A 16,879-nucleotide genomic window follows, 5' to 3' on the forward strand; every position below is an offset into this window, starting at 1 on the left:
TATCCATAGGTATGTATGGAGGGAGATGCATGCATTCCCGCTCAGCATCTTGGCATTATTTGTTCATCAAAGAGAAAATCAGCAGCTTCTGAAAGCAGACGTCCTGGGAACAGACTGGCAAGGGTGGGCAAGCAGAAGTCAGGGGTAGCTGGGCTATTGCCGGCCAAGCAATCCGTTCCCCATAAGCACATTGCCAAGGCTGCAGTAACAGCAGGCAGCACAGTGAGTGCAAACCAGCAGGCTGTTTGCTGAGGAGAAGCTGCCCTGCTGTGAGCAGCCTCAGGAGCCCCAGGGACAGGGAACAGGCCTGCCCTGTGTGCGGACAGAGCCGCCCTGTTCCCCACGGCTGCGGCAGGCACGCTTCCATGGAGCACACGGCTCTTGGCTCCCCTCGCCCTGCAGCTGAATGCCTGGACTCTCTCCTGCCTGTCAGACCACGTCCCTTCGGGCTGTGGGTTGGCACCTCTCCGCCTTGCCTCGCTGCTGTGGGAGAGGGGAGATGTTCCCGATCTTTCCGTGCCCTCCAGGCTCGCCAAGGCCGCTGCCTTGTGAGCTCAGGGACAGCAGGGGCCTGCTCCAGGGGGCTGTGCGGGCAGAGCCAGAGCTGGCTGAAAACTTAGTCCTGGAGCTCTGTTTTCTTCCCATCTTTGCTGGCATGCTGTAGCTGCAGGTGGGATAAGGCAGATGACAGGGGTAGCAGAGCGAGGAGCAGGGAGCCAGCCCTTTCAGCGGATAGAGAGGCTGGCATGCCTTCAGCATCTGTGAAAGGAGCAGAGAGCAAGGAGACGCTGCTTGGCTGCAGGCAGAGAAGGATCCCAGAAGCCTGAGCTCAGAGGGCCTTTTCTGCTCATTTTCTTTGGGAAGTTAAAATAGAATGAGCATTAAAAAAAAGGGAGAAGATGATGTGCGATTTCTTTCAGGCTGTAGAAGAGTTTGAAAAAAATAGCTGCCATTTAAATACTAAGAATTTGTTCTTCTATTGTAAAGCAATATTTAGTATGCAGTCCCTAAATAGATCTGTTATTAGATGAGACAGAGAACCCTTAGAAATCACAGTAAACACAGCTGTAGAGGTGAGGAAAATGAATAAGGCATCATACTAATATTTCTACCTTCTAGTTGTCTTGAATGGCTGATGAAAGGGACTTTTAACATCGTCCTCATGCTCTGATGTAGGAAGAATTAATGTAGCAAGTCAGATGCTTAAAAATGCAACCAAGTCAACCTAAGCTTGTCAGGATTTAAAGAAGAGGTATATTTTCTGTTCTTTCATTTCTCTGCTGAGCATGTAGAAGAACCCAGGAGGACTGGAAGTTTCCAGCAAGGGCCTGGTGGTCGGATCCAGAGAGTGTTGGATGTTGGCTGTGTGGAGCTGGCACAGTGGGTGGATCATGTTGGCATTTGGGAAGAGGTGCCTGCTGGCCAGCTGGGAAAGCAGACTCATGCACGTGCTCTTTGCTTCCCAGAGAAGCCTGTGGTAGAATCACTTGTGGTTGGCTATGGCAGTGAATTTGTTTTGGTGCATAAAGACTGAAACAGCCGGGGGTTTTAACAAAAACAGCAGATACTGAAAAAGAAAATTATTTCCTATTCTGTGTCATGGTTCACCTTCTGACTTTTGTCTTGATCCCTCTTTGGGCCCAATCCTGACAGAATTATAGTTGGGCTAAAGGACTGCTGCTGGCTTGTTTGGGACTGAGCATCCCTTGGCATTGGAGTTGCTGGTGTTTATCTCAATAAAGAATAAATCAGACCTAGGAAGCTATAGATGAAACAGGCTTTTTGTGTTAACCCAGAATCTTATTTCTGTGCTACATTCTGCAGCAAGAAAGTTTCCTGGGAAGCCTGTTGTAATTAAGATTATTAATTAATATATAAATATATATAAATACTAGCATTTTAGTATAAGAGGACTTTTGTCTTTTCAAGCATGAGGTCATGTAATTCTTTTTGTACAGCAGCAGAAAGGTGAAGAGTTTCCAGTTAACTGTAATTAAGGCCATGGAGAATGAGCAACCCTGGTTAGTCACCTTCTGTGAGCATTAGTGAGCAGCACAGTCAAACATGCCAGAAAAAATTTCCTTAGAACAGCAAGGTTTAGTCTGAGCACAATAAAACATTATCAGGGGGAAGTAAAATAAATTTAATGTTAATTTGTGATAGTTTAATTGAGGAGAAGAAAATCATTATCCAAAGGGTTTAGGTATTTTGCAAGTCTGTGCCAGGATGAATTCATCCAGATCATTACAAGAAAAGAGAACCTTATTGAGATAGATGAAATCTGGTTTTGTTTCTGACAGTGACCTGCTGGGAGGGTGAGATTAGCTCCCTCTTCCCTGTCCCCTCTGGACCTTGGCACCATCCAGTCAGACAGAAGCAAGGCTCACAGGGCAGAGCTTACAGCAGGGTTATACATGAGCAGGCATCAGCACTCCCACTTCCAGCCTCATACCTTAAAAATGACAACACAGCGTTTCTTGGTGGGGACCTGAACCTGCATCCCTGACCCATAGGAGCTGTGTTCACCTGACCTGCCCAGAGATATTGGAAGGGACATTCCACAGTGTCCCATTCCAACCAAATGCCTGCTTGGGCTGGGGAACAGCTAAAAAACATGCTAAACACGTAATTGTGGGGCTCCCCTCTCCTTGAGCGGGTTGCTAAAGCCCATGAATTATATGTAAGGAAGCCAGCTATGCAGCAGCTCTCTCCTGTTTCTCCTATTTGGGTTTCAAAATCTCTGGAGCAATATTGGTGTGCTGCACACTGAGTTGAAAATTGGAAACATATTACTCTGATTTAGCGTGGGACCAAGTAAATTGTATTCACTTAAAATAGCAGATATCCTGCTGAGAAAAAAATAAGTATTTCTACTCGACTGTGTGACACCTAAGCTGCAGCCCGGAGGTACAGGAGGAGGATTTGTGTTACTGAGAAATCCATAAATGTTGGCTGCCAGGTCAGAGCTGCAGGGGGGATCAGGACACATGTGTGCCAGGCAACTCCGGGCATTCAGACCTCTTGCATCTCCTCCCCACGCCCTGTGCAGGGTTTCACACCAGCTCCTGTCTGGTCTCTGCCCACCCTGGAGCTGGGTGGTGGTTCCTTTCCCTCAGGGAGGTTTCATTCACAGCACTGGCTGGGCCCTGCCTGTATAGCTCTGCAATGTTTGCTGAAAACCTTGCTCCTGGAGTCTGTGGAACACTGAGGTTCATGACAGTGAGCTTAGTTTACAGGAGCTACCATCCCACATTTGCAAAGCTTGAAGGACCTGCAGGACAGCACCTGCCTGTGTGGTGGGATAATTTGAGTCCCTCTCCCTTCTTGGGCTGATGGATGGTCTCAATGCTGGACATGCCTCATTCTGTTTCAGAACACACATACCTTACCTTTCTGTTGGGATTTATCCTGTATCTGAGTCTCACTCGTTTAGCTCTATTACTACTTGTCCTAACCAGACTGAGTCCAAATTATTCCTTTCTTCCTTGTGCAATTTCTTATGTATTTTTGTATTTATAAATCTACTCTTCCCTGTTTCCCCACTCCACCCAGTTTATCTCATCCCTGCAACCACAACTCCTTGCAACAGAGAAACAAATGTCAGATTTTCCATTGTCTCCTAGATGCCAGCTATGTTAAAATGTTGTTTCTTACTCTGTTTTTTAAGGGCTACTCCCAGCTCCACCCTGGCTGACTCCATGTGTCCCCAGTCCGGTGCTCCTCCTGGTGCATCATTTGCTGATGTCCATGGCATGCCTTTTCCTGACCAATCCTCAAGTCTTTCATTGAAAATCTTACCTACAGCTCCCACAGTAAAGATGTAATAGCAGAGTGCAGCAGCTACAGGTCACTTGTTTGGCTTTGAGCTTCCCAATCCACGTGCCTATCCCTGAGCTTGGGTTGTCCCAGTTAATGTTTCATCTGTGCCCCGACTGTAACCTGGCAGTTGTGAGAAAACAAGTGGAAGCCTCTTTGACCCTGTCTGCAGTCCCTGGTGACTTGGAGACAGTTCTGCAAGCCTGGCCCTTTCCCAAGCACCCGTGGGCAACAGTAGTGTATCTTTGGGAAAGGAGGGTTGGAAAGACAGTGGTTGTGTCCCTGTGTGTTACAGGTTCCTCACACAGGTCTGGAGAGCGTGAGCTCAGCCCCAGCCATCAGACATGCGCACGTCTGTGTGTGTGTGTGTGTGTGTGTGTGTGTGTACTGGAGGGGAAAGGACAGAGAGTTTTCATTTTAAAATTAAATTCATACGATAGACAGACCTTTCAGCTTTTTCATGCAAACAGTCATTTATTGCTGCACTTAAAGAATGAGCCAGGAGCAAACAGATTCATCATGCACTGTCCTTTCACTGCAGAGTGGCAGCGAGCAGCTGTGGTGGCGGTGCAGAGAGGTCAGGTCCCATCACAGAGCCTCTGCTGTGGGAAGGCAGCACAGCTTCATCACCCTCACCCCACCACGGCTGCTGAGGTCCCAGCCTGGGGTTTCATCCATTTCTTCTTGTTGTGAGAGGAAAAAAAATATATAAAAATTGACCATCTATTCCCCTTCTCCCCCTTCTTTTCTTTGGCTGCTGGAAAGACAGTGCAAAGTGCCCTTTGTACATGTAACACAAAGCTCCAAACTCATCTTCTATATATTAAATCCCAGTAAACCACCAGCATGCAGATTGCTTGCCTTAAGTGTTCCCAGCTCAAGACTTACCCAGCCCTCCTTGCAGATTTCTTACCTCTTGCATGTATTGCACTTAAACTCAGTCCCTTCAGTTTTGCCTGCCCTGTGTTGGTAATATATTCCCAGAGCTTCAGAACAGCAACATGCATAACAACACATCCTTCATCCTCAATATGGCCAGACCATAGGTCTTTCTGCCTGATCTTCCTGGGGACTTCCAACTTTTCCCTCTCCTTGTTCAGAGGAGACACTTTATAAGATGTATACATTTGTCTTATTAGCCCCAAACCCAATGTACAGGATGAGTCCTGATACCAAATTGTTCCTGTTAGGGAGAATGGGAATGGACAGGCTTCCCAAGATGCTTGGGATTATACAGGAGAAGGTGGCTTTGGAAGGGATCTGGTTCTTTTCTTCCTGTATCCGTATCTTCTTGTGTGACAGAGTTTTAGTCTGATTAAAAAAGCTGATTTTCATATACAGCTGTGCTATTTGGTGTCAGTCTCTGACTTTTCAAGATTTTGCATTATTTAGTCTCCCTGTGGTACTTCACTTTCTCTCCAAGATGAAAAGGCCAGTACTTAATGACATAGTTGTGAAGTTTTCCCAGGAAAGTACCAGCATCTGTGGCTGCATGTGTGTCTGTTGCCAGGTTTTGACTGGTTCTGTGTAGGTTTTTTTTTTCTAGCACCCTAGTGGTACTTGTCTAGTAGCTGGGCAAAGAAGAGTGAATGCCAGAGTTGATGTGGGTTTGGGGTTTAATGAAATCATTGTGGTCCCCACAGTAATGCTGAATTATCTCACCCTTCTCTGCTGTACCATTCTCTGAGTGCACACAGACACACACAGACCAAGCTGGGAACATGCAGAGGGGAAGGAGGAAATGTATGAAGCAGTTCAGGATTTTCGGCAGCGTTAGCAGCTACTGTGTATGGCTGTTTTACTTTCAGGAGCTTTGATACTTCTTTTCATAGCCCTGGTGCATTCTCTGCAATGGGAACTGAAAATTGTGTGGTTACCTTGGTTTGCAATACAAAGAATTGAAAAAAAAAAAAGCCTATTCAGCCTAATCTTCTCTGTAGGGCAGTAGGTTCAATGCATGAAATGGAGAAAATAAGACAGCTTTGTAATATTTCAAGTTTCCTTCAGAGGATATAATTTGCTCCTAAAATGTTCTCACTTGGTAAAAATGCTCCTAAGTTAATATTAGTTTTATCTTCAATTATCCAGCCACTCTGTAGAGACATTTTCATAGCAAATTCATATTTCAGTTTGACTGTCCACAAGTTTTTGGGGACGATGTTAAGCATTTCCATCTCCAGGACACACAGTGAACTTTCTCTCAATGAATACTAATTTTTCGTGTGCTACTCATTTATGAGTGCTCAAAGTTTTTCAAAAAGTTAAGTCAAAAATAATATGCTATGAAATGTGAAGTAAGTCAAAGTATGAAAAGTTGCAAAGCTACTACTTTAAAAAAAAAATTTGCAGTTCAGGTCAGCATAATAAAATCCCTTTTTTGAAAATGCAATTGTTCTTTTAGATACAGTGTTTTGATTTACACAGCTACATTGTCTGTCATCTATAGAAATCTGCACAGAGTAATAATTATTTGTGATGATTTGAGAAATGCTTGGACTATCAAGTATGAAAAATTGCTGGTTCCCCATTATTGTCTAATGCTGAACATTTTTAAGAATACAATCTAGAACTTGGTGTATAGCACATATGTACACTAAATAGGGTAGTTACAGATGCAAATTGTAAAATCCAAGTCTTAAAATAGTCTAAACCATGTTTGAAACTTCAAGGTTCTCCATCAAGGTTGCAAGAATCTTATTCACACCTTTCATGCAAAAACAGAATTGGAAACATGCTTTGCATGTAACCTCATGCTCAAAAATCCCTCACCCTTTTAGCATCTGGGAAAGCAAAGGTAATACTGAAAGACATGTTGTATATTGAATAACAAACACCTCCTAGAACTCAGATGGTGTAATTGATGGGCTGAGGAAGGAGAGCTGATAATAACGGATTTCAGATAACTGTCTCTCTCGATGTCACACAACCAGGACCATTAGTGCCACCTATAGTTAGTCTGTCTGACAGTTCTCACTTTAGGACCTTTCTTTCTGTGGATTCTGAGGCTGCTACACACATCCCTTCTGAACAAATACTGTGAAGAAGAATTTGGTGGAGAGGAGCTCTGGTTTTAACAGTGCTGGATAGACCCAGCTGGGTGTCAGCTGGTTTTTAATTGATGGACCACAGAGGAGGGGAACTCTGCAGCAACTTGCAGAGTTCTAGCATAGGACACAAACCAAACCTCCAAACACGAAGGTAACTGAAGAATTAAAGGCAGACGCAAAGTCTTTGTTAAGGCAAAATTGAAGAGAAAAACCAATTCATCAAGGATTGGGCCTGCAAACGCCATTGACAGTATTTATCCTCTTTATTCCATGCTAAACTAATTTGGATAATTTTGCCTTCAGTCTGCCATGATCAAATATCATGCTAGCAGTCCCAGCATAGGCTGGTTGTGAGCCTGGTTACAGTAATACAGAACTAGCTGCAGGCAATGCAATAGAAGTAAACAAAACCCTGCCTGGTAAATGTGGAGGGTACTGCTTTCCACCATATTTTTTATAGTGAGACAGAATTTAATTAATGGGCTTTTTCAGTGACACTTCAGTATTTCCATCCTTGTATTAAAAAAACAGCTTGTAGTGCAGATACCTGTGAATTGAATTAATCTTTGCACCTGGTTTTCAGTACACTACTATATTCAGGGGGAAAAAAAATTTCCCTGTGTTTGAATCCGTACTTGCTGCTTGGCCATCAAGCTTGGAAAGGTCTGCAAAGATTACTTTATCCTGCTGTGCCTAAGTAACCAGAAGGAAATACCTCCCATCTCATTACTCTGGTTTACCTTGAATAACCTTTGCCTGTAATGAGTTGATGACTGCCAGTTGGTCAGCATATGCATTTCTGGTCAGTATATTCTCTAGTGCTCTCCACAAAAAACCCTCCTGCCCCTGCTGCACATACACCCCACCACCTTCCAGTGAACAGGACATCCACATGGGCAGAGTGTGCTGGACTTTCCTCCCTTGTTGTTACTTTGGGACTGATGGAAATGAGAAGCTTCTGGGATCAGAGTGTCCCCAGCCTACTTTTTTCTTTTCCTGCTTTTAATGCCACTGAGCTTAGAAGTCTCCCGCAGCTCATGTCGCTTCACTGTTCAACTTGGTTGCTGCATCAGAAAAGGAAGGAAAGCTTTGATCTTGACATGCCCTTCTTCTCTGTCCCCCTTTACTACTTCTGCAGGAAAACAAAAACATGATTAAGTGCATCTCTGGTGTCAGTTCTCTCAGGGGAGAACAGCTGCTTTTATCAGATGTCTTCCCAAAACCTTTAATGCCCTGATGAAGTCCAAGTTGAACTGTCAGAGGACACACCTGAGCACTGACATTATCACCATCCCCACACTGCTCTCAGGGTAATCTGCACACACATTTAAAAGTGTCCTCTCCCAAATTGGATTTAGACCATTACTTACTGTGGTTTCTAGAACTGAGGGGTCAGCAGGGACCTCTGGTAGTGAGCACAGGCACAGCCATCAGTGTCCAGGCAGCTGCACACTCACGACTCTGCTGTAGCCACATGTGTTACAGCTTTGGAGGAGGACAGTCTGTGACTTTAATTTTCTGTCTTGTCCTTCACCATCATTCCTTGGATCTTCTCTCTGGCTGCTTAAATTTGTGGGATATATTTTCCTCATTAGCTGTGAGCTCATTTGCACTTTTTGCCTGGCCAAGTGGACCTCTAGTTTAAACAAATGTATTTCCAGTCTCATTTAAATTTACTGTTTCCCAAGTTCCCCTCACCAGCTTCAGGATGAAATTGTTATGTAGCCTAAAAGCCTTGCCTGTAACTTAAAATGAAAAGGAACCATATTGTCATCAGCTAACTCACTGTTAATGTATAGTTTCAAAATACTAAATTGAAAACGCTCTTATGATAACTTTCCATGGTGCTGTAGACTCTAGGGGCCACAGAGCATGTCCTGTGTGCAAAGGAGAGTTTGGTGGTTCTTTCAGGATTCCATAAAAGGCTGTCAGGTGCCTTACCTGACCTTTCACTCGAGCAGGGTCAGTGTGGCTTTCCTATCAGCCACTGCTTCAGCAAGAGAGCTGTTCCCATCAAACCTCGAGGAGAGCCAGCAGGACTCTTTGTGTCTCTGGAGGAAACAGGTAGGTCAGCTCTTCCAGAGTACATCAGGTGTGTTAGTCAGCTGCAGAAGAAATGGGCTTTGATACACCTGGCATTGTTCTAAGACAGTCACTAGATTGGCCTGTTTTTGTTTTTGTTTTTGTTTTAGTAAACTGAAGTCAGTAGGATAGAATAAAAAGGAAGTCAAGCTTTCCATTTCCTGCATGGCCCTTCATCCATCAGCCATACCAAAGGGTGCTGTCATTGATGAGAACTAGACAATCCCCTTTTGCTGTTGCATTGCTATTTAATATGCATTCTCTGTGCCCCCAGGCAGGCCAGAACACTTGCACAGCTCGCCCTAGGGTGGTGCTGTATACTTAGTAAATGTAGATTTATGCCATTTCTTCATATTTTTTTCCATGTTAAAAAGAGTGAGAGGAAAGTACCACTTGAAAATGCGCAAGTGTAATCTTCTAAATGAATTTAATGTAGTACAAGCTCATTGGTAATTGCAAATACTAAGGCTGCGTTTTACCCCTTACTCTAAATGTCTGAAAATCTCATTAATGTTAATGGATGGGGGAAAAGTGCTTAGCCTGTTGATGGAGGACTGAAATCAGGACCAAAGCACAGCTCTACAAAGATTCATCTGCAGATTAGGGTCTGAAGCAACCATTAGATTATCAAATCTAACCTTCTATCTAATACAGACCATAGAATCTCATCCACTTAATTCTGTATTTATCCTAAGAACAGCCCCAGAAAATCAAATACAGTGCATTAACATATTATAATATAGCAATATATTCAGGCATTTCTTTCTTCTTTTTTTACTCTAAAACCTGGGGCAAACAACACTCGTATGCTATTTGTTTTTTGATGAAAATCTGCAGGAGGGGAGATTTCAGCTTTTTATCTGCAAAGGAGAATTTGTATGTCTGTGTGTTTGCATAGGGTTTTGTTTAGTTCTTTGGAAATTATTGACTGGTAGCTAACCAGTATAGAGCTGGTTGAGATCCATTACTTCTGTTTTACTCTGAGGATATCAGAAATTGAAATAGGGATTTTTTTTATTTTTTTTTTTTTTTTACAGAAAAAGTAATTTTCTTGAAAAATCTGTGTGGTCCCTGACAACTACTTTGTAACATCTAATATGGAAACTTCCTGCCAGTCAGTCTTCCTAGGAAGCACGAAGCACATTTCACATCTGACTTCTCATCTCTTTAACATAAAACTCTCCTTGAAGTGCACCTGGGAGGTATCCAGGGCGATACCACACACACAAAACCAAGACAAGCCGTCTAAAAGCTGCTCTGGGCTAGTGCACATTTTAACCACTAGCCAGCATTTTACTAAACAGAGGGGCAAAAGAGCTGAGGAAAGTATCAGGGGATTCAGAGGATAAGTGGTGGGTGGCACTGTGCAAAATACAGAAGTCCCAGGCTTGGCACATACACACTCTCTTAAGAAAAAGTCCTCCTGCTCAGAGCTGCAGCAGCCCCTTGGTGTTGCTCATCCCTTGAAAACATTTCTCTGCAACCCACCACAGTCCAGAGAGAGGGGAAAGTCTCTTGTTCATGTGGTGCAGAAGCTTTTGCTGCTCCTTGGGTGAGTGAAACTTGGGCTCTTAGTGCTTGTCTGCAACAATGCAATTTCTATTTCCTTTCTCTCCAAAGCTCAGAAATCCCACAACTGGCTTGGTCCCATTTTGGAGTTTCATTTGGGTTTTAACTCTAAAGTTCATTTGGATTCTTTTATTTGAATTTTGACGGGTGTTTTAAATATGAATCATGGCTAAGTACGGCTATTGAAAGCAGAGATTTGGCCCATGACTGCAGGAACTGGAGGTTCAGTATGACCTCCCAAGCTGGTGCAAAACTATTTGCCAAGGACAAAGGGTTTTGCCTGGCATGTGCTGGTCTTGTCTGGTTACTGGCCCCTGTAACCAAAGGAACACACACAGCAAGTGTATAGAGCCTACATTGCCTCAAATACTTCTTTTCAGTGTTCTGTGATGCATGTTAATTCAACAGGAAGGTACAAGATAAACACTTTTGAAAGACTCAGCATACAAGAAGGAATCTGAGACCTCCTTGCCTATCAAATAGGAAGGTCAATACATGCCTTAATTCTCATCTTTGAGGCTGAATTAATTATTGAGCATAAGGCTCTTTGAAATTCACCGGTAAATGGTTTTAAATAAATGTAAATAACATTACTAAAATATTCCCACTGTTGCTTTGATGCCATTTATTCTCAATAAGTAATAAGGGATTGGTAGCAGTGAGGATAGGGCTGCACAGCAGAACCCCATGCCATGCAGAGACACTTCTGAATAACCAAACACAGGAGCCCTGCACTGGCATGGTCATCATATCTGAATGAATTTTCCTCTTGGAGAGTAGCAGGGATATATCCATGGGCTTCATTTATTCTGGCCATAGCTGTAAAAGCCATATTCAAGGCCATAGCCAAACAACAAGCCATGACTATTAAATTTTCTAACCTAAAAGACACCAGTAACAAGAACACACACTGTTTACATTTTGTCAATTTTTCCATTATCTTCCTATCCCATCACAGCAGCAAAAGGTCCAACACTGCTGTAGCGGTGGGTTGGATTGCAGAGTGAAGGTGAGATTTGTTTTCCAGGCCTAAGAGAAGCACATCTCAGGATGAGGGTTCTGTAAATACACTTGCCACCATGCTGTGTGAGCACTTGTGCTCCTTCATGTTGTCTTCAAAGCAAAGCTCTGGATGCTCCGTGAACAGCATTTAATCAGTGTGTATCAAGAAGTCTGGTGACAAAAGCAGTTAATCTTCTAGAATAGTATCAGTTGTAGTCAGCCACACAATGAATTAATCCATGCAAGGAAAGATCTACTTCTCTGTGAATTTGTATAATAAGCAAAAAAGGCATTGAGTTTCCCAGCCCTTGACCTACTGGTGCCTGTGCTTCCTTTGCAGTTGTCCAACACAGCAATTCTTCATCAGATCAGGCGAGACCAAGTGACAGACACGTGCCGAGCAAACAGCGTGTCCAGCAGGAAGCGCCGTGTGCTGACACCCAACGATCTCAAGCATCTGGTCGTGGATGAAGATCATGAAATGATCTATTGCTATGTTCCCAAAGTGGCCTGCACAAACTGGAAGAGAGTCATGATGGTTTTGACGGGAAGAGGCAAGTACAGCGATCCGATGGAAATCCCGGCCAACGAAGCCCACGTGTCTTCAAACCTGAAGACCCTCAACCAGTACAGCATCCCAGAGATCAACCACCGCTTGAAAAACTACATGAAGTTCCTCTTTGTTCGCGAGCCTTTTGAAAGACTGGTGTCAGCCTACAGGAACAAGTTCACCCAGAAGTACAACACTTCCTTCCACAAGCGATACGGCACCAAAATCGTGAGGCGCCAGAGGAAAAACGCAACCCAGGAAGCTCTGCGGAAAGGTGATGACGTGAAATTCGAAGAGTTTGTGGCGTATCTCATCGACCCACACACCCAAAGAGAAGAGCCCTTCAACGAGCACTGGCAGACTGTGTACTCCCTCTGCCACCCTTGCCACATCCACTACGACCTCATAGGAAAGTACGAAACACTCGAAGAGGATTCGAATTACATTCTCCAGCTGGCGGGAGTAGGCAACTACCTGAAATTCCCCACCTATGCAAAGTCTACGAGAACTACTGATGAAATGACCACAGAGTTCTTCCAGAACATCAGCTCCTTGCACCAAACGCAGCTGTATGAAGTCTACAAACTTGATTTTTTAATGTTTAATTACTCAGTGCCAAGCTACCTGAAATTGGAATGAGGGATGGGTTGGGGGGAAAGAGGGGAGAGAAAGCCTGTTTTATTTAAGATTTTTATTTGTCATAATAAATATGGAGAATGGGTTATTTTGTAAATTAATATTTTCTTTTTTTGAATGATGCTGCGAGCAGCACAGTCAAAATTATTTAAATCAACTGTAAGAAAGGACAGCTCTCTTTGCAGGGTAACAGGATTGTGACGATCTAGCTGTAGAAATTAATAATACTGCTACACTGTTTAAACAAATGTTAATTGTGTTCTGGTGAATTTCATTGATCTTGCATTCCTCCAGTTCTAATTAATGTTATTTATACTTATTTAAAACATTGTCTCTTGGTAGGTCTCACTTCAGCAGCAGAGATAAGGTAACGTGGACAAAAGGAGTCTGGTTTTGTGCTTTCCTCGATCGAGCTTGTTCTGGGTAATAATATTCTTCCATTAGCCATTGATGCAGGTAAATACGGGAATGGTTCTGGATAACACACGCTTTGAGGAAAGTGGCGAAAGTGAGTTCTTCAGAAAGTGATGTGGCACTCAATACCAGTACAAAATCTATCTTTCTAGGCCCCAAAAAGGAAAAGTAACTCAGATTTGGGTAGATTCATGATCTCTAAAACCCATGACTGAAAGAAATGTGAATGTATTGCTTAGGAAGAGAAACCATGAATTTTTTCTAAGTCTTAATGAGTTTATGGAGAATATGACTATTCCCACTGTATCTTCATTTGAAGCCTTCCGGCCCAAATGAGTTTAGGATGGTCCATCAGAAAAGAATCAGCATTTGGAAAGTGACTGTAAGAGATTTTTTGAATGCCTAAAGCAATTGGCATTGACTTAATTTATATCCAGTATGGAGCTGTGGCGACCTCCATCCTCTTCAAGTTGTGCCTCTCTAATTGATCCTAAGATAGGCAACCAAAACTGGCTGGAGAGACACTGGTCATGGTGTGTTGCTATAACCAATCTGAGCATGTCATTTGAAAATTCAAAAAGACATCTTCATGTTGATTCTCTAAGCATGCAAGGCAATAAAAAAGGTCTCATCTTCCTACATGCTGGTTTCATGGCTTTTTCCAAGGGAGAAGAAGAAGCCTTCTTTTTTCAGTTGATGCCTAAATGCCAGGAATTGACAGGAATTTTTCTAAGTTCAGTGAGTTAGAAATTTATCTAAGTCATCTCTAGTGTAAGACCATGACCTTTTTTCTTAAGGGGAATGTCTCAGTAGCAGTTGTTTTGTGTTTAATAGCTTTTTGGGATGGCAGATTGTTTTGGGTAAGCAAATAGTAATCTATACAGAGCAGATAAACAATGAAAAATGGGATTTCAGTGTGTATCTGTTAGCCAGCTAATGGGAGCAAGAGTTCAAGCTTCTCCAGATGTTTGCTTCAGTTGGATGCAGGTGAGGGAATGCTCTGTAGCCACTTCAGTGCCCACAGGCAGCTGATGGGCAAAAGGAGGCATAGGCTAAATTGAGGCACTTCTGAAAATATAAAATCTGTTTTAAAGTTGATACATGGTTAAAAATGGGGGGTTTAACTTGCCTGCATGTCAATCTTATGATCAAAACATACCCTTTCAAAAATGACTGATGATTTAAACAAACTCAGCTGAAGGTAGAGCTGTTTTAACAGTATCAGAGCCAGATCCTGAAAAATGTCAAATTGTACAGTAGCCAGTAATTTTCACTGAATTATATTAGTTTCCAGGATACAGATGTGATTAAAGAAGAAAAATAGTTTGCATTTTATTTGATGAAAATAAGTTGCTGATCAAATCTCACTGAAAAACAAATTAACATAACAACCAGCAACTGAAGTCATTTTGCAATTGGATTTGGTCTTAGGCAGGACTCGGGTCATTAATTTTTCTATCATACCATACAAATAAATCTCTTATCCATTCTGGAACTGCCACAGTTTTCATAACCCAGGCTCTATTTATAACCTGGAGCGCTGGGGCAGTGGCTGACAAGAGCCTGGCTGGCTGTGTGTGACCCCTCTGAATTCCTGATCCATTGCTGATTGCTGGATGTTGTTTTACTTTAAAGCAGTTTAGTCTCATTTAGAGTATGTGGAGCTGTTGCAAGTGCCTCACAGTGTGCCCTGGCTCTCCTATGTTCCCTGTTCAATGGTTGTAGGTTTGTTAAAAAAACAACTGTCTGAGGCAGGTTCCTCTTTTCCCCCCCCACAATACTTCCTTCAAGTTATTCGTGTGCTTGTATTTTGGTCTTGCATCCCACAGTGCTCATATTTTGGCCCAATTTTCTTCTCAGTTAGCTGTTAACCCATCCAACAGAATGTGATGTGATTTTTTTCATTTCAGTCAAAAGTTGCTTCAGAAAGTAAATATTTAAAGAACAGTGTGTGCTTCCCCCTTTCTTTTTGTAGTTTTCTCTGGCATCATCACCACATTTTTATGCATTCTGAAGTATTCTCTGTAGTTTCACAATTTTGGAGACACAAAACCTCTATATGGTAGCTGTGATAGAAAAGCTTTAGGTGAAAAACGCGTTCAGGTGATCTGAGGGGTGACTGTTGCTCCAGCTGGGATTTTTAGCAACAGCTTTGGGTTGGATTACCCAAATTCTGGCTCCCCACAAAGGGCAGCTCTATAGGTGAATGCTCAGCACAGAGGAGGTTTTTATGTGGACTTCAGTGGGTGCTTGAAGTCACTTGCTTTTGAAAATCCTTGGTCCCAAACTACTACAACCTGGCTGTTTAGTGTGTTATATCTGTTTTGAGGTGCCGTGAATGGGCTGTAGATGTGTGTTTAAAATGGACAGCTGACATGCTGGATCTGGTCGTGTCCTGTGCAGTGAGCAGCAAGCCCAGCTCAGAGCAGAATGACAGATGTTAAGGAATAGCCATTTCTTTTGGTCTATTGCGTGTACTGTTTTGTCTGAGCCAAAAAAATCTCTTTCCACTGCAGCCACACAGGAGGACATTCAGGGTTGTTCGTGCTCATATCAGTGAGCTGGCAGTGGGGAGCAGCCAGTGAACTGGGTTGGTTTTACCTTACCCTCTTACTCTTTGCTGGGTTTCCCAGCTGGAGGAGAAGAGGGGCCACTCTGCTCTTGAGTTTTGCCTCTCTCCTGGCTCCATTTCTGCTGTGGCCGCAGCTGACACTGGGAGACAAGCGGGCAGCACAGAGCCACGGCACAATGTAAAATACAGACGTGCCTGTGGGGCTGCAAGGGCCACCCAGGAAGCTGCTGTTGTAGAAAGGTGTGCATTAATTATGTCGAGTAGTGATGAGCACAGAGGACCCAGTGGGGGAATTCCTGTTCCCCACCTCTGTCCCCAGCCCCCTCAGATCTGCTGGAGCAGTGACCCTCATGTCTGATGCCTCCCTGTCATTTGGCAGGGCCAGCGCTGAGCCCAGCAGTGCTGGTGGCTCTGTACTTGGCACAATACCAACAGCTGAGGGGTCATTCCCCCCAAATGGCCCCAAACACCTCAACCTGGAGTGCAAGGCTGGATTTGGCCCATCTGAACGTGGTGGTGACTCCTGGGTGGTGGGATGTGCCCCAAACCTGGCTCAATCCTTGCTTCAGCCTCTTCATAAACCACGTCCATTATGACAGAAATGTGCAAACTGCCTGAACCATGCGCTGTGAAAGACAAGTGAAATAAATAACCCACGAGCAGAAGTGCTTTTAGAAGTAAGTTGACCCCAGATGTTTTAGGGTTTCACTGTAGTCTGCTGCACTTTTCAGGTACAAAAAGGGACTGTCCTTACTATTACTCTTGTTACAGAGAGTGTTATTTTCTTACATGCATGCACAATACAATGTGTACGAATAATTTAACATCAATGTGGGGTTGGATTTTTTTTTTTTTAACCTATTTGTATGCAGTAGAAGGCTTGTTGTAGAAAAGTATCTCCTCATACTTAAATATACTGTTAATAAAGAAAAAAAGATAAATTATACATTGCCAACACAAGTGTGAACTGCTCATGAATCTTTCCTTAAAAAAGCCATTCAAGCCTGATTATTTTTCTAAGTAACTTCAATTAAATTGAAGAAAGAAAATTCCTCTCTGTGTGCTTTATTTATGGCTCATGCTTTCGGGATGGATTTTTCAGGGTGGGATTTTTGTCTTCACAGCTTTGCTTTCTCACCTGCCTTATTGTATATTGTAGGCAGGACACACTGAAATCTCCAAATTATCTAC

The 16,879-nt window shown here is 43.2% G+C and overlaps 1 protein-coding gene across 6 annotated transcripts in view; it reads left to right on the forward strand.

The window, feature by feature from the left end:
* The window catches only part of CHST11 (carbohydrate sulfotransferase 11), a 164,115-nt gene extending 147,378 nt beyond the window's left edge, over nt 1-16,737 (forward strand). For all 6 annotated transcript variants that reach the window (XM_086887194.1, XM_086887193.1, XM_086887196.1 and 3 more), the window contains one exon: nt 11,857-16,737. In XM_086887194.1, coding sequence (XP_086743320.1) covers nt 11,857-12,705 — 849 coding nt within the window. In that variant the 3' untranslated portion in view covers nt 12,706-16,737. The remainder of the gene's footprint in view (nt 1-11,856) is intronic.
* The last annotated feature ends 142 nt before the right edge of the window (nt 16,738-16,879 follow it).

The sequence above is a fragment of the Cyanistes caeruleus genome, chromosome 4 (genome assembly GCF_971803275.1).
Source record: "Cyanistes caeruleus chromosome 4, bCyaCae1.hap1.1, whole genome shotgun sequence".
In the NCBI taxonomy this organism is placed as follows: Eukaryota; Metazoa; Chordata; class Aves; order Passeriformes; family Paridae; genus Cyanistes; species Cyanistes caeruleus.